The 18,937-nt window shown below is 39.9% G+C and overlaps 1 protein-coding gene across 1 annotated transcript in view; it reads right to left on the bottom strand.

The window, feature by feature from the left end:
* Positions 1-18,937, bottom strand: part of RAPGEF5 (Rap guanine nucleotide exchange factor 5) — a 227,518-nt gene that overhangs the window by 151,377 nt on the left and 57,204 nt on the right. Inside the window, 1 exon segment of the mRNA XM_030308087.1 lies at positions 11,304-11,370. Coding sequence (XP_030163947.1) covers positions 11,304-11,370 — 67 coding nt within the window.

Consider the following 18,937-nt stretch of genomic DNA (forward strand, 5'->3'; position numbering starts at 1 on the left):
TGCCACACTTAATCCTTTTCGTGCTTGGAATTCTTTCTTACCTTCTCTTCTGCCATTTCTCTTTGACTACCGCCCAGCCAACTTCTTTGTTTTTAAGGGCTCATGTGATTCAGATTGGGTCCACTCAGACAATCCAGGTCTGAAGACTTACTCATACCTGCAAAACATCTTTTGCCATGTAATGCAATGTTTGCAGATGCCCAGTAGTGTATTCATCTTTGGGGGACCATTCTCCCTACTACAGAATAGTAACACAGATCCTCACAGCCTTCTAAAAAAGTATCCATGAACACCTCTTTAGGGCCTTATCATCACTTGCTAATAGAGCCTAGTTCTGGAAAATGACTTACCTGCTATGAAATCAGAGTATGCCTCTGAGTTCGCACAATGGAACCAGAAGAGCTTACGAATCAGTCTGAATGAATTTCTCAATTACTAAACCATATGCAGCCATGTTTACCAGTATTTAATGATTCTGAACAAGTTAAAAATTAAAATACTATTTAACGTAACCTCATAGATCTCTTTTCATAAAATTGTTCAAATAAGGAGAGAATTCTATAATCAAATCCCAAACCCAACTTGCAGAGACCTATTCAGTAACTATGAAGTATTTTAAGTGAAGAGAATGTGGCAAATTGCTTTTTGAACCCTGAACTGTTATTTTAAATCTCATTTGGACTCTTAATTAATACTTCCTATCTCAAACGTTCCATCTTTCTAATGTGAAGGATAACACACCCAGCTCTGGGGGATTGAAATGTGACAGTGCACGAAAAGCATTAGCAGAATGCCTGCACAAGATAAGAACTCAACAAATATTAGCCAGTCTTAGCCCTTTACCGATGTCTTCCTTAAATCAACAACAGGATAATAAATGGGATCTGCAAGAAAGTTTCTTCAATAATTTTCCCCACCAAGAAGTTCATCTCTGTGTTGTTTATAATAGCAAAAGATTGAAAATAACCACAATGTTCAAAAATAGGAGATAATGAAAACTCCATGGAATGTGATACTTTGGAACCACTACAAACGCCATAGGAGCAGCTTTTCAGCACTGAAAACATACTCCGTAAAAAGTACAGATCACAAAATAAAAGAGTCTCTCTTTTTTTCATAAAAAAGTATACACACAAGAAAAATAACCTAGGAAGTAATAAACACTTAAGTTAATAATGAGTTACTAGTGAGTAGTTTCATTACAGAAATGTTTTCTATTCTGAAATTACTTTCAATTGCAAAGTCTTTATGTTCAAACCAAACAATCCAAGTGTCAGATAAATAAAAAGAACTGCAAACATAACCCACAGTAATGACAACTCACTACCGGCTTTACCATCATTTTGATACTTACAAACATAAGAGTGGAACTCACGTGATTTCTACCCAGTATTCACATAAACTTTCATTATACTAAGTTCTACAACAATATAACAGAAATTAAGTTAAAATCTACCTTATTCCATCACCACCAAAAACTCAAGTAATTTTCATTTTTTTATATGTCTCCTGGTCCTGCTGCATGTATGGACATATTATAAGAAGCTATTACATTGCCTTAAGGATGCAAAACTACATTTCATGTAAGCAGCTATAAGAAGTTCTATTTTAAACAAATGCATGAAGTTGCAGTCCAAGATGAAATGTTCATGGATCATTCTTTTAAAACTCTTTCAGCTTCCCTCAGATAAGTTTTCACAGTAACACTTTACAAACACATGAGTGTCAATATACAAATCGATAGCTGAATAGTGTATTTCTATTCCTTGTCAATTAAAAATGTCTTCTGTGTGTTTTGCATATCAAAATGATTTCATTCATCTTGGCAAGAGATACCCCAATACCATAATATACATGAATACACACATGCACACACATACAAACGCACACACTTTACTCCTATTCACAGGGATTTGTTGAGACCTCTTTTATTCTTGAATGGGTTCTATACACTCACACTTTCTGAACAAATGCTTTTAAATCAATGTTCCCTCACTGGCATCATTTCGATAGGTGAAACAGCATGTATTATGCTGCTTATCAAAACCAAATTCTCAAGGCTAGTGTTAAATGAGAGTACCATATAATCTGAGTATGCACAGATGGTTTCTTTGGAAACAGAGATAACTTAGTAATTAACGTTAAAAGTTGGTGTGTGTGTGTGTGTGTGTGTGTGTGTGTGTGTACATGTGGCATTTAGGGATTTATTCCCAGGATGAAGAAAACCATTCTGATATGCAATAGATATAAAACACATAAGCATTTTTATTGACATAGGATAGGAATCTATCATTTGGCTATCTGTTCAAATATTGAGTCATGGGGGTACCTGGGTGGTCAGTCGCTTAAGAGTCCGTCATCACCTCAGGTCATGATCTCACTGTTGGTGAGTTCAAGCCCCACATCAGGCTTTGCAGTGATGGTGCAAAGCCTGCCTGGGATCCTCTCTCCTTCTCTCTCTCTGCCCCTCCCCCACATGTGCTGTCTCTCCCAAAGTGAATAAATAAACTTTAAAAAAAAATCTTAAAAAAAATATTGACAGTCATGGGTTAGTGAAATGTCACTGAGATCCTACCTGAGGAAAACGGAAGGAGCTTTACTAGGTGTCCAAGTGATCCGAGAGACCTACCATCCACAGCCCAAGGCCCTTTGGACACTCTAGCTGATGAGGGTAGTTCTAAAGAACAGTGAGGGAAGGTACTAACAAGTCCCTCGGCTTCTTGTAAATGACAAGAACAATGAAAATACCATGCCAGATATGTGCTATAAGTTCCTCTGGTGCCTTTTTGATGTTATTTGAAATCAGGTCTGCCTTCTAGGGCCTCATTTGACACTTTTTCTCAAAATTCAATCTACTTGGCTTTCCCAAATCACACGGTAACTCTTAAACCCCTGGAACCATTGGAGCCAAGGTAATGATTCCAAATAGGAATTTATGTTCCCTACAGATAAGAAATATAAGGTAACAAGATGTTCACGATTCTGTAGCAGCCAGACAGAACGTTAGTCATTCCCGGGGGGATTAACTTACTTTTTTATTCTCTGAGCAACACGCCCGCTCAAGTCCCTGATAGACTAAGAAAAGGGAGATTAACTACACTCCATTTCCTCCATTCCCCAGAAAGGAAGAGGCAGATAGCCAGGAAAACAGGGTGAATGGAAGCTAGCATTTGAGTGTTTTAAAAAATCTATTTCTAAATATGGTAAAAATCATCACTGGATTGTGCTTATCATGTATTAAATGTGACTTAATCTCCCCACTCTCACTAGCCTAAGATTATTCCCAAACCTTGTTAACTTGGCAACAGTCTCTTAAGTAGATCTCCAAAATTCAAGTTTCTAAAGACTCCTCAAAACCAGATCCCGTGCTACTTCTGCTCCCTCAACTGGTACCATTTTTAAAGTTTCCAATGAAAAAGTTGTCACTGTTATCTTCCGGACACTACTGTTTAAAAGGGAATTTCTCCAATGTACCAAACCCAACGTGCAGATTCAAGTATGAACAGAAGGAATCCTAACCACATCACGTGCTTCCCAAAGCCTGTGAAAGGCACATCCTTATAGAAAAAGACTGACGCTTCAGGTTGAAAGACTGGACATGGCAAAGGAGAGGAGATCCAAATGTGCAAAAGTAGAACATAAGAATAGGCAACAGCAAAGGAAGGAAAGAGCCAGCAGACCATCTCGAAAAGTTTGCATCCTTGAGTTCCATTGGTACTTGATGATACAGACAACTGCCTGTTCATTAAGACCCAGTTCCTTGTACCTCCATAACAAGTATTTTCCCAAGAACTCTAAGGAAAAGACAAACTGGGAGAAGAATCAGACAAAGGCCCGAGTTAGGTGCAGGTCTTAGTGAATGAGACTCAACTAGGTCTGTTCTACCTAGAAAGCAGGATCCAAAATGAAGAAAAAGTGAAAACAAGACTTAAACTACAAAGAATGCTAGAAATCATGTGAGAACAAGTTCACAGGTGATGTGAAAACTGATGGCATTAAGTCACAACTTCTGGACACTGAGCAGGGAAAAATGTTTTCGTGACAGTGACAAGCAGTCAGTTAAAACCATGTTTTTTGTTCCTGTAAAAAGAAAGTTCATAGCAGGTTTCTTTTTCTCTAAACTTTACACCCAACATTATATATCCTAGCATGAATTTTTGCTTGGAGGGCGGGGGATGGGGGGGGCGCTTCATTTGCTTGGTCTTCTAGAACTTTTAGCAGACACTCCATTTATAATTGGGTTTGGTTGGTGAGATTTTTTTTTTTTTTTTTCAGCTCAGTGTATTTCTCAGAGAATGATACTGTACCTGAAGACCCTATGAAAGGAATTTAGAAATTCCATTAAAAGCATCATATGTAGGGTGCCTGGGTAGGTCAGTGCTTAAAGGCCTCAACTCTTGATTTTAGCTGAGGTCATGATCTCACTGTTGTGAGATTGAGCACCATGTCAGGAAGCCTGCTTAAGGTTCTCTCTCCCTCTGTCCCTCCCCTACTCATGCACATATGCTCATTCTCTCTCCTCTCTCTCCAAAAAAAAAAAAAAAAAAAAAAAAGCATCATATGCAGAGCTTTTAGGATAAAGTTGGATGAACTGAAGAAAATGAACAAATGGATAGAGTAGAAACATACAGAGAAACCATCTAAACTGGTAAGAATGATAAACTAAATCAGCTCTGAGAAGGACTACAAGGTAGTAAGAGTGTATAGTTAACGGTCCCAGAGTTTTAGATTTGTCCTTCACTCTATGATCTCTCTTCCTAAACTTGCAACACTTGATTTGTAATTTTAATTCATCTCTCAAGATATGGCCACAAACCCTCCATCACTACCACCACCAGGTTAATGTTTTATTGCAGACACTCAACCCTGTTCTTTTTCACATCTAAGTGATGGCTGACTTCAGGACCAAGCAGCACAGAGTACCACACCCACATGCCCCCTCTCCTTTTGTAAGAGCCACCTAAGTAACCATACCACCAAACCAGGCATCTAATATACATAATTCACAACCTAGCCTAACTTGCATACTTCAGTGCCTTGACAATTAGACTGTGTGAACAAAAATCACAAATTTCACTCAATTTGTGTTTTCTTATCTCTACAATTTCCATCATGAAAATTATCTAACGATAAGAGAAACAGCTAGTAGGGTTGTTTTGGATGTTGGTCTTAAGTAAGAGATAGAAGCCTAGAATCAGCTTTATCTCTTACTCAAGGATGCTCATGTTTCCATTTCCTGTCTTTGAACATTTCCAAGTACTCTTGGTTCTTCTCAAAATTTAGCTTACTTCATAAATTTACATCCTAAGAACTATGGCTTTCACACCCATACTTAATTCACTATAAATTCTCCCCTACATTAGTTTACCCTGGATTGTAACAAACATAAAAGCTGTATCATCAATTCTGATGCTTTTGTCATGAACACTGTTAGAATTCACGTTTAAAAATAAAATAACATAATGCTGAGAACTTCAAGGATAGGAGTAGGTAGGTTGTAATTCAAGGGCTCTTTTTAGTTGTTCAGCTTTATCAAACCAACAGAGACTCACAGTAAATGAGAAAGAAAAGGTTTTCAAGTTATCAAAAGTTTGTAGGGTCAGAAGATATCAGAAAGCAGCTAAGGTGCTGAGGCAGAAACCATATGTACAAACAGGGAAACTCTTCCCGATAATAATGCCCAGAGTGTTTCTGGAGACATTCTATAATTGCAACGAGTCTACTCGAGCCATGTTCTTTTCCCCTCAACTGAAAACCTCTTACAGAGTCTTACTGTTAAGGTTTTGGGATGTTAGGTACTTGGGAGAGTAGCTCTTTCCTGAAATCACCAGAAACATGGCTAGAACATTTTTATCCTTCATGTTTATGGAAATTTAACAACTGTAAATCTGACTGAGTCATCATGACAATTTTATTTCTACATATGCACTGTCTTCTTATGTCCTTTAATATAAAAACTGACTTGTGAGATTTTCTTCCAGGGTAGAATATCAGGGTAGGTATTGTTTTTTTTAGAGGACGGGACCTTTCCCTTGATGAACCGAAGGTGGAATAATAAACTACTGGGGGTTAAAGAAATGAACGATTTCTTATAAGACCACATTATACAAAGCTCTCAAGTTTGATAACAAGAGAATAAAACAGCACAGAAAATTGTACTGCTGGAGATTACCACCCCCTTTGTAATACCCCCAGACACAAACCCTTGAGAGCATATTAACAATTCCACATTGCATGTCAACTTTTGCTCTTTAATGTGTTTGGGGGTTACGGTGGAAGAGAACTGATGTACATAATATTCTCCTTCCTACATGGTGTCTGCACCTATGTAACAAAGTTTTGATACCACTGACAACAGGAATGACTACATTGTGAAGACATGAGGCACAATGGTTCCTTCATAAAGGCTTATACAATGCATGGAGGACTTTTAGACTTAGATATGGTCCAGTCCAACCACTTAACCAATGACACATTGTTGGAAGAATTAAGAATCAAGGTCCTCAATTCAGTTCAATGATATTTTCACTATCCTAGACCAATGACCCATGGATTTAAGAGATGAAATTTTCTTCTCTGTCCTTCATTCTCATCGCTAATTACCACTACCCCTATACCTTACCTCAATCCATTCAATCTTTTAGCTTGGAGATTATTCCAGTAAGATCACTTCAACCAAATATTTAGTAATGCTTTGCTGTCTATCCCACCTTTTCAGAGGCTCTCTTTTTTAAAAAAATTTTTTTTAATGTTTATTATTTTTGAGTGGGAGAGAGACAGAACACAAGCTGGGAGGGGCAGAGAGAGAGATGGAGACACAGAATCTGAAGCAGGCTCCAGGCTCTAAGCTGTCAGCACAGAGCTCAATGTGGGGCTCAAACTCAGATCATGACCTGGGTTGAAGTGGGAGACTTAACCGACTGCCACCAAGGCACCCTGAGCGGCACCCTTGAATTTTATTTTCATGGTATAACCCTTCAGTTATTTCTCTCTCATGGTCCTCTCATCTTCCTATTATCGTGGATGCTCCCCAAGACCCTACCTCCCACCCTGCTCTTCAAATGACAACCTCTCTGGACTGGTTCTTGTAACTTAGCCCCAACCTCTCTAAGCTCCAGATTCACATGTCCAGGTATTTCTTGCATATTTATATATTTTATATTTCTATGTCCTCAAACTCAGTATGTCCAAATTCTGTATGTTTCCTTCCAAGTATTTTACTCAATTTCCTACGATTATCATCACTTTTACATTCATTCTGAATCCTCTTCCACCTTACCTAGTCCTACTGATTTTTTAAAAATTCTCTGTGGTTGCTTTTGAACTCATTTTTCTTTCGGTTCCCACAAATACCACAATAAAGTAGGTTTTTGTCAGCCTTTCAGTCTCCCCTCTTCAACTCATCCTCTTTTCTTTTTTTTTTTTTTTTTTCACTGTTTATTTATTTTTGGGCAGAGAGAGACAGAGCATGAACGGGGGAGGGGCAGAGAGAGAGGGAAACACAGAATCGGAAGCAGGCTCCAGGCTCCGAGCCATCAGCCCAGAGCCTGACGCGGGGCTCGAACTCGCGGAGCGCGAGATCGTGACCTGGCTGAAGTCGGACGCTTAACCGACTGCGCCACCCAGGCGCCCCTCTTTTTTTTTTTTTTTTTTTAAAGTAAGCTCTACACCCAACCTGGGGGCTTGATCTCACAACTTTGAGATCAAGAGTCTCATGTTCTATCAACTGAGACAGGTGTCTGTCATCTTTCTTTTTTCTTAAATGTCTATTCCATAATGCTAATCTGTTGTTCAAAATGTCTTTCACTTTTCTTAGCTGGGACTTTCTTCTCCAGCCAGTTGGCGTCTCAGTATTCTCCCTTTCTACTTTCTCATCCCTCCACCTGCACACAATAAACCCCACTGCTAGAGTATACATCTTCCTAATTACCACATGTTCAAACCCTGACTGTCTTCAATGGTAGTTCAAGTCTCGTCAATGAAGCTTTCTGTTACTGTTCTTGAATCTACTATCTATACACCACTCTATTCAGTACTCAAATGCCAACTGCTTTGTACCTTAACTCTGTGTTTGTCTTCCTGGTATGGCTGTAGGAAACATTACATATATTTGCTGCTTCTGCAACTATCCCAATAATATATTACATTACCAAGAAAATGAGGCATAGTAGTTAAGAAAACTTAACTAGGAAGTAGAAAATTCCAACTTTAGATCCTGGCTTTGCTCCTTTTTAAGTGAGTGACCTTGGGCAAGTTACTTAACCTCTACAAGCTTTCCTATCTATACAACAGGGATAATGCCACCTATTTCGTAGGGTTGTTGTGAAGTTGAACAGAATGTGTATGTATGTGTATGTACAAACAAACACAATGTTTGACATAGTATCTGGTCCATAGTGAGTGCTTTTTAAACAGATGGCTATAATGATTTTGCACACAACAGGCACTCCTCTTTGGTCAATATTTTAAACTGCATAATCTACAGATTCAGTGTAATCCCTGTCAGAATTCCAATGCTATTTTTCACAGAAATAAGAACAAACAATTCTGAAATTTCTATGAAACCACAGAAGACCCTAAAAAGCCAAAGCAATCTTGAGAAAGAAGAACAAACCTCGAGTCATCATGCTCCCTGCTTTCAAACTATTGACAAAGCTATAGTAATCAAAACACTATGGTACTGGCATAAAAACAGACACACAGATCAAACGAAGAGAATAAAGAGCTTAAATAAACCAATCCATATATGGTCAATTAATGTACAACAAAGAATATACAATGAAGAAAGGATGATCTCCTCAATAAATGGTGCTGGAAATACTAGACAGCTGCATGCAAAAGAAACTAGATCACTTTCTTACATCATACACAAAATTCAATTCAAAACAGATTAAAGACTTGACTGTAAGGCCTGAAACACCATAAAATTCCTAGAAGAAAATATAGGCAGTAACTCCCTTGACATTGGTATTGGCAATGATTTTTTGGATATAATACCAAAAGCAAAAGCAACAAAAGCAAAAATCATTAAGTGGAACTGTTAAATTAAAAACCTTCTGCATAGCAAAGGGAAACCAACAAAATGAAAAGGCAACTTACTGAATAGGAGAAAATATTTACAGTCTATATCTGATAAATATTTATAAGTCACATATCTACCAAAATATATTAAGAACACATACATCTCAACAGCAAAAAACCAAACAATCCAACTAAAAGTGGGCAGAAGACCTGAATAGTAAGACAAACAGATGGTCAACAGGTAATTGAAAAGATGCTCAACGTCACTAATCGTCAGGGAAATGCAAATCAAAACCACAGTGAGATATTACCTCATACCTCTCAGAACAGCTATCATAAAAAAAAAAAAAAAAACCAAAAAACCAAGAAATAACAAATGTTGAGAGGATATAGAGAATAGGGCACTGTTGTGCACTGCTCACAGAAATGTAAATTGGCATAGCCACTTTGGAAAACAGTATGGAGGTACCTCAAAAGATTAAAAATAGAACTACCATATGATCCAACAATTCCATTTCTGGGTATTTATCCAGAGAACACAGAAACACTAAAAGATATGTGCGCCCCTAAGTTCACTGCAGCATTATTTACAATAGCCAAGATATGGAAATAACTTACGTGCCCACTGATGGATGAATGGCTAAAATAGATGTGGTATCTACATGCAATGGAATACTGCTTTGCCATAAAAAAGAATGAGATCTTGCCATCTGTGACAACATGGATGGAACTTGAAGCATTTTACTAAGTGAAATCAATCAGATAAAGAGAAATAGCATGGGATCTCACATATACGTGTAACCGAAAAACAATAACAGCACAACAAAAACAAGCTCATAGATACATAGAACAGGTTGGTGGTTGCTAGAGGTGAGAAATTCGGGGGTGGGAACAACAGGTAAAGGGAGTCAAAAGGTACAAATTTCCAGGGCACCTGGATGGCTCAGCCACTTAAGCATCTGACACTTGGTTTCAGCTCAGGTCACGATCTTGTGGTTTGTGAGTTTGCGCCCCACATCAGGCTCTGCGTTGACAAGGCAGAGCCTGCTTGGGATTCTCTCTCTCCCTCTCTCTCTGTCCTACCCCTGCTCACGCTCTCTCTCAAAATAAACTTAAAAAAAAAAAAGGTACAAACTTCCAGTTATACAATAAATATGTCATGGGATGTACTATACAGCATGGTGACTACTGGATATGAACAGTTGCTAAGAGAGCAAATCTTAAAAGTCCACAACACACAAAAAAATATTCTGTCACTATAGATGGTGATGGATGTTAACTAGACTTATTGTGGTGATCATTTTTCTATATATATATATAATATCAAATCATTAGGTTATACACCTGAAACTAATGTAACATCGTATGTCAATTATACCATAATAAAGAAAGTTTAAATAAAAATGGCAAAGGTCATGTTAAATCTTTTTAACATGCTTCAAGATTCCATTTCACATGAAGTTTTTACACTACCATCACTGTATTTAGTCAAAAACTACTTTTTTAAGCTATATTCCAGAACAGTAGGAAAGGCAACTTTCAACTTTCAAGCTGTGTGCATAGATGCTAAGGCCTGGTGTATAAAACTCTGTGAAAGATCAGTTTCATCCATGTACATAATCCAGCATAATTTTCGGCAATTACCATTTCAATAATGCAGCTAAAGCACAACTAAAGAATCTTTGGGAAGGCTAGAAACATTTCCAGAAAGTCAAACCAATGATAAAGACTTTAACAGATAGGATTACTAGAGCCTGTCAAAAACTAGGACTCAGTGATCAGCAACCACAGCTTGCTTTTTGTGTTAAGAAGGGCATGCATGACCTTTTCTTCAACTAACAAGGCAATTACCCACTCTGATTAGTGGCTTTAGAGAACAATGAAAATGTTGCAACCTAGTACATTAGAAACCAACCTTTTGTTGGTTGAGGTAATTTTTTTTTTTTTTTCTAATGAAACCTGTCGTCTTTTCTCCTTTGTGCAACAGGTCACAACATTCCCTAGGTTAAGTCATACTATATTTTAAAAATCAACTATCACGCCTCCACTAAGGTTCCAGGAACTTTCCACTAGGAATATATATGTATGATCTTGCTGGAGAAGTTGCATTGAGGGTAGTAAATCAAAGTCATGTCTCCTTTTGCCTTGATGTGGGCCTCCCACATCGATGTGCAACCACAGAGCAAGTGTCTTTCTGCACTGCTACCCAAACTGCCTCCCTTTGAAGACCCTGGCCCTCATTATTTTCTGCACCCTTAGGCAGGGAAACTGCAAGGCCTTACCGCAGACGTTAGACGAGCAAGAATTTCATCACTGCTTTCTTCTGAGTCTTCAATTTTCTGATGAGACCTGTGAAAAACCAAGAACAATTTACTCTTAGCTCAAATTTATCTGCCAAGTTATGGAGAACACATGACAAATAAGGACATTATTGTATAATACATTAGTGAAAGTACCCATGCAAATAACGTGGTGTCAATAATGCCCGGGGACACAACTCTGTTGCAGCCCAACTGTTCCTTCAAACTCAATTAGCAAGAACCTCTTTATAATATACCAATTAAACCCCGAGGATAGAGTATGTGTTTCCTAATGATATCACAGAATAGTCCTGACATGATAGATTTACAAATGTGGGCATGCACGAAGCATATGCAGATGTGAATGGGAGGTGGTTAGGTACTGAAGTTCCCTCCTAGTCTAAATCCAGATTTTGAAAATCTGAAACATGCATTTCCCACTACATTTGAGTTTCACCCAAAACAGATTTGTTTTGAAATGGTCTATTACAGACCTAATACTGTGACAGGAATTATGTGGAATACAATAGCAGCAGAAGTACGGCACGCCTTTTTAATATACCCAAGCCCAGTTGAGAAGCCAAGAAAAATATGCATATGTAAATAACTAAAGAGACATACAACATATGATATAGTATAAGATCAGTTTGTTTAGGAAAATCACCTTTGCAAGGTAATTTGTGAAAACATTTTCACCACATAAATGTATATACTAACACATATAATTACCTACTCCTTTTTTAATTGAAGTATATTTGACACAATATTACACCAGTTTCAGGTGTACTAAAATTATCTACTTAAAGCAAACTTTATAAAATGAAATTTTTTTCTTCCTGTTTGGTCAAAGAAAAAAATTAATGCCAACTGAATATATGTAATTGTCTCCCAGATCTATTTCCACAGCAATCCCTTTCACCACATTCTGTGGATTTGGAGGGATTGGTGGTAATTGCCCTGCAGGGCAGTGTTATCAGAACGGCAATCCAATGATTGATTTCAATCTTGAAAACTGCAGTGGGCCAGCCTAAGCACTTGCCTCGCAGGGCAGGAGGGCTAAGGAGAAGCTCTTTAAGAAGGGAAAAGCGAGTCGGATCAATTCTGGCATTGGCTTCCTGTTTCTACGTTTTTAAAACCTTTTATAGGAAAAAAAAAAAAAAAAAAACAACCCTCTAAATCAGAGCAGTGAATGAAAAACTACCACCTTTACAAGAACTGCATGATACAGGTACGAAGCGGTGTTGATGTTGTCAAGTAACTTAATTACCTGTGCTGCAAAGTGTTTGAAATGTTAGCTAATAACCTGCCTACTAAAAACAGTGGGAACTGAGCATTCTAACTTCCCTTACTCCCAAAAAAGCAAGTTACCCTGATAATGAATACCTGGAACAATGAACTCCATTATTAAAATGATCTATTCACAAGGTTTCCACATACACGAAGTTATACTGAGAAGAGACTCGTAACCCTTTATAACCTAAGCCAACAAACCAGGTTTCTATGATTACGCTGAGGTGACTGAACATATGTGACAGGAAATTAAGAGCCAAACGCACTGGGCACAAGAGCACCAAGCAAGGGCTTCGGCACCCGTCTACACCTGCAGTGAAGCAGGGGCTGGTCATGCCAGCTCATGTTTCTCAGACCCCAGCACATAGCTCAATGATTAGTTCACAGGCATGAGGTATTTTGCACCAGCACAGATTCCGTCATGAAGGTGTTTTCAGCAAACTGCTGAAAGGAACTCAAAATTCCAAGGCAAGTTCTTATGTGTGTGATAATGGCTGTTTCATGAGTAATGGCTGAGCCATTGCCGGCTTATTGACAAATAATCGAGTCCCTGTTCAGGAGCAGAACTACCTATCGTCATTCTTCCAGCACAAAACATACCTTGGCAAAATGAGGTTTGTTTGTTTGTTTCTTAATGTCTATTTATTTATTTTTGAGAAAGAAAGAAGAAGAGAAAGAAAGAAAGAGAGAGGCAGAGAGAGAGAGAGAGAGAGAGACAGAGAGAGAGAGAGACAGAGAAACAGAGAATCCAAAACAGGCTCTGCGTTGTCAGGGCAGAGCCCGATGCGGGACTTAAACTCACAAACCATGAGATCATGACCTGAGCTGTGACCAAAAGTCACTTAACTAACTGAGCCACCCGGGGGCCCCCGACAAAAATTGTTTAAGAAATATGTGTGGGAAATATGTGTAAGAAAGACAGATAGATGACCTCCCAGGAACTGTCCTGCAGCCCTAATCCCGTTGTTATCACCACAACACCACGATTTGTGACCAGAGCTCCCAAGTCTTTCTCCAGCCCCTGTACCTCCTGTGAGCTCACCTTTTTTTATCATCTGCCTTCCAAGGGGCAGTGGGAAGCAATTCCAGGAACCTTATTTTCACCCACTTGGGGATCTTACAGGCTCCTTGAAGTCAACATAACTTCCATTGTACTTCTATTGCCTCTTGCCTTCACTGGTTCTACAAGCACCTCTCACGACTCAGCTCCATGCTCACTCTGTGGCCATTCCCTCTGTTTCCTTCAGTTCCCCCTGTTAAGCCTCACTGACAAGGGAAGTAGAAGCCCTCTACTTCTCTTGCACAAACTTTTCTTATCTTCTAGCCAACTTTTTTTGTCTCTGGCTTCTCCTCTTGTGCCCAATCTGCTATAGATACTGGGATTATCTTTCTATAACTCAGACCTGGTCCTGCTCTTCTTAGAGTCCAAACCAGGGATTACCCCACTGCCTACTGAAAGCTCTAGAATTCAGAAATACTCTTCCTTTCATGCTAATCGGCCCCATCCCCCCACCACCTCCTATACCATCAGGCACCTGCATCTGACATGGCACAGAGAAAGGTCTTAGGAGCAGGTCTGGTAGTAACAGGCCAACAGTGGAAGAGCTTAGAAAGAGGGAAGGGTAAAATTAAATTTAAAAAAAAAAGGAAAAAAAGAAAAAAAGAAGAAAGAGGGAATGGTAACACCTAACCACTCTCCTTCCTCACCACTTCCTCTCATTCCTCACCACTATGTTCCCTCCCCAGCTCTATGCCAAAATGCCCAGAAATACCAGACTCTCTTTGCCTAGCAAATGTATTTTTATGAAATAAGACAAATTCTGATTTTACGTGTGTAAATACAGGTTAGTGCAACCCAGTGAGGACAAAGTTCTCACACATCAAATTAAAACAGATAATGAAACAGGGCAAGGGAGAATAAAGAAAAGAATCTACTGTAATACTTGTACGGTTTCCCATTATTATGAAAAGCGATCAGTGTACAGAAGAGGAAGAGAGAAGCTCTGTGTGGTTTGTCAGTGCTTAGAGATGGGAAGCAAAGAAACCCTGGCTAGAATCAGCAGGTAATGGCAGTGACAAGTGACAGGAGACAGAAAGAGAAAGGGAGTGACCCCAGGAAGGAAGACCCATCCCAGAGTGCTTGGGCCAGCAGGAAGCTCAGGCCCATCACGCACTACAAATTTATGAATTCCCATGGCTGCTTCTCAACGTTGCTCCTTACCAACAACTTAAGCCAGGCCCAGTAATTCTCCAACAGAAAGTACTGAGTCCTGCTACTGTGGGCAGATGTCCTCAGAAGTTTTAGAGGTCTGCAGTATCTAAGGGTGCCAAGATGAGGACACAGGAATAGCAAAAGCTGCCTTTGTCCCTTTAACCATCCAACAGAACACATGATCATTCTACCCAGTCCCCACCGAAAACAAAACCAAACCAATCCAATCCCTGCCCTCTCTACAATCTTCCTCACCTTAATCAATGACAACCCCATCCCCCCAGCTGTAAGTCATGCTTGATCCCTGCTCTCTTGTACTCCACACTGTAGGCATCCTAAAATCCCACTGGCTCTATCTTCAAGGTGTACCTCCCATTTGACCACTTCTTACCACCTCTATCACCACCACCTCTGTTGTCCCAGGCACCAGATCTCTTACCCACACCCAGGAGCCAGAGTGGTCATGTTAATATGTAAATTAGATCATGTTCCTCTTCTGCTCAAAATCCTCCAATGACTCTCCATGTCCCTCAGTATAACACACAAGTCTTGACATTGGCTGACACTTCTCCCTCTCTTCACACTTGCTTCGCCTTCAATGCTTCCGCCTTAGACCTCTGCACTGGCTACCCTGTAGAATCTTTGCACTGTTCCCCTAGAACACTTCCCTCAGATATCACCTCACGTATGCCTTCACGTCCTCGAGGTCTCTCAGCTTCTTGAAGAGGCCTTTCCTGACCCATATCGATATCCCTCATTTCTTACTTTATGTATCTTCATAAAGTTTTCTACCTCTAACCACATAAATCTGTTTATTTATGAAATGTCTGTCCTCCCCTACTAGACTATAGGCTCCATGGGAATACAGACTTCTGTTTTGTTCACGGTTACATCCCCCAACACTTAGAACACAACCTAGTACCTAAGAGGTATTCCGTATATAACTGTTGAATAAATGAACTGAGTACCAGCAACTTCAAGAAAGGCTCTGCTACGAATCACCATCCTGGGACAACTGCTGCACAAGGTATTAGCTTGTTATCTATGGTTGGTGCAGCTGAAGAACCCTGCTTATACTGAAGAACACTTTCCCTTAGCTGCTCTATCATTCTCCCAGCTCCCTGCAGCAATTCTGTCTTTCAGTGACCTGCTATTCATTCAAATTCAACAATGACTTTCTTAATTCAAATACCAAAGATCTAGTGACTCTGAAAATCTCTTAAGTGAAGTAATAGCAATAAAGGTGAGGATCACCCCCACCTCCTCATCTTCCTCTAACAAATAATTGGTGTAGACTTAGTGACAGTTTCCAACCCAGCCAACTATTTGACAATCATTTGCACAATTCATCCTGCAGTAGCAAAGAACAGGAAGTCTCCACCCAAGAATGTCTCCCAACACAAACTCTCAGCTCTGAGGGTTAAATAGTCATCACGTGTTGAGTTCCAATAAAGAGTCTTAGGAGGGATCACACAGGGCCTGTTATCTGGGCAATGGAATTTGTTTTATACCAGTCAGGCTCAAGATAATTTCTAACAACTTGGATTTAACTGGTACCTGTGCAGGACTTCCCAAAATTCCCTTAGTGAGAATTCCTTCGTGAAAATTAGTATAATGGATTTGAGATTATTCCAACTAGGTTTTTGTTTTTTTAATTTATGTTTATTTGAGAGAGAGTATGAGTGGGGGAGGGGCAGAGAAAGAGGGAGACTCAGAATCCAAAGCAGGCTCCAGTCTTGGGGCTCGAATCCACGAACCATGAGATCATGACCAGAGCCAAAGTCAGATGTTTAGCCAAGTGAGCCACCCAGGCTCCCTTAATTAGGTTTTTTAAAAATATGTCTTCCTCTCTCTCTGACCCTCCCCCGTTCATGCTCTGTCACTCTCTCAAAAATAAATAAACATTCAAAACAAAAAATTAAAAAAAAGGGAGTGCCTGGGTGGCTCAGTCGGTTGAGCCTCCAACTTTGGCTCAGGTCATGATCTCACAGTCTGTGAGTTCGAGCCCCGCGTCGGGCTCTGTGACGACAGCTCAGAGCCTGGAGCCTGCTTCAGATTCTGTGTCTCCCTCTCTCTCTCTCTGACCCTCCCCCGTTCATGCTCTGTCTCTATCTCAAAAATAAATAAACATTAAAAAATGTTTAAAAATAAAGCTTGCTAAGGGTGCCCAGGTAGCTGAGTCGGTTAAGCATCTATCTCTTGATTTCAGTTCCAGTCATGATCTCACTGTTGAGATTGAGCACTGTGTTTGACTCTGTACTAACAGCATGGAGCCTGCTTGGGATTCTCTCACTCCCTGTCTCTCTGTCCCTCCCTGCCTCATGTTCTTTCTCTCTCTCTCAAAAATAAACTATTAAAATAAATAATAAAGCTTGCCATACATCTTCTATATAAGAGACAGAACTCACATTCCTCAACCAGATTTTACCAAAACATTTTGTGCCTTAAGATTCAAGAGCAACCAACACCACCTTGGAGTTAGAAAATCCTGCTTTATTTTTACCTGGAAGAAGTTTCCTGGTATTTCAGGGTGGAAAACTGGAAGCATTCTATTACAGAAATAGTATCCAAATACTACCACTTTACATTTGCATGTTGATACAACTTCAAAAATGCACATGTTCTGTCTATCCATCTAGGTCTCACTACTGAATAGCATATGTGGGCTCCCAAGAGCTACCACAACACAAAACACTGCTCCTATAGGAAACTGTGTGAAATGTCTATTTTATGGTTGTTGGAGTACAAAGATTTGGAGTAATTCAAGAAGTGGAGACTGCGTAAGTAGCACATGCCAAGCCAGCTGAGGTGTTATCCATGACCTTCCAGACATACCTGTGCCAACACTATATTGAGCACAGGCATGCTGCACATTACAAAGGTCCCTAACAGGAGATGTGGCCTCAGCCAGATTTCCCATAAAATGCTATTCCTGTCCTCCCAGGGGTTTCATTTGTGTCTGGGTGTTTCTTATACACACATAACACCTGGACCTTCACACTGAACAGAGATATTCTAGATCGGGACCTAAGGAGGGTGGAGAACACACCTATCTCCAAATCAGAATTCTAACAGGGCAGAGTCCATTGTAGGGGGATGTCAGACAGGCCTGTTCACTACTTCCCACCATCGCCCCCCAACAAAGCCGAGCTGATATTAAGTTGCCCTGTGTTATTTGGTTTAGAGAAACTAGAGGGAAATACAACATTCAGGATGGACCTGAGACCACCTTTTGTTAGAGTCTGATGAAATTAAAGAGCATGGAAAACACCAGAACCAAGACAAACTGTACAGGAATCTTTCAAACATGATCCCACAACAAACAGGAGATGCCCAGCACAACACATGTATGATAACAAAATAAAACATTCAGTGGGTTTAGCAAAATCCGTATTTAAGATCCTTTGCCAACACAAGGGAGCCACTTAACCTGATCTATAATTGTCAGAGGCCGCTTTTTGGGAGAAGGGATAGCCAGGGTGAGATTCTGATGCATAATGAGTGGCCCTGAAACTACAGCAGGGTTATCGGGACCAGGAAGTGGGAAATGGCAGGAGACAGAGCCAAGGCCAGACTAATCAGGGCCTCATTTGATACTGTTAAAGAGTTTTTGTTTTGTGCTGAGGGTTATGAACTTTGGCTATAAAGCAAATAAGCTGGATGGAGAAGTAACTAGAAGAGGAAATAAGATCAAAGGTAGGTTGGTTTCTTGTTATTATGATTGAGGGAATCGTTTGTTTGCTGAAGGTGAGTAGCCAACAGAGAGAGATGGAGAAAGCAGGAAAGGGAAGTCTCCACGGAGATATAGGACCCATAGCCCAGTGAGAAGAAGGAGTCTTGAGTAGAAAGAGGAGCTCTTTCCTCCACCAACCTGAGAAGTCAGCTGATGATACCACAGCTCATATTCCCCAGGGACAACCCAGAGTTGGTTCCATACTTGCTGTCAGGCAAGGAAACTTCAGGAACTTTCTCTTACAGAAATATTTCCTGGGCTAGATTTGAAATTTTTCTTCCTTAGAAATCATTGACACCAGGGGCGCCTGGGTGTCTCAGTCGGTTAATTGTCCACTTTCGGCTCAGGTCATGATCTCACAGTTCGTGGGTTCAAGCCCCA

The sequence above is a fragment of the Lynx canadensis genome, chromosome A2, assembly GCF_007474595.2.
Source record: "Lynx canadensis isolate LIC74 chromosome A2, mLynCan4.pri.v2, whole genome shotgun sequence".
Lineage (NCBI taxonomy): Eukaryota > Metazoa > Chordata > Mammalia > Carnivora > Felidae > Lynx > Lynx canadensis.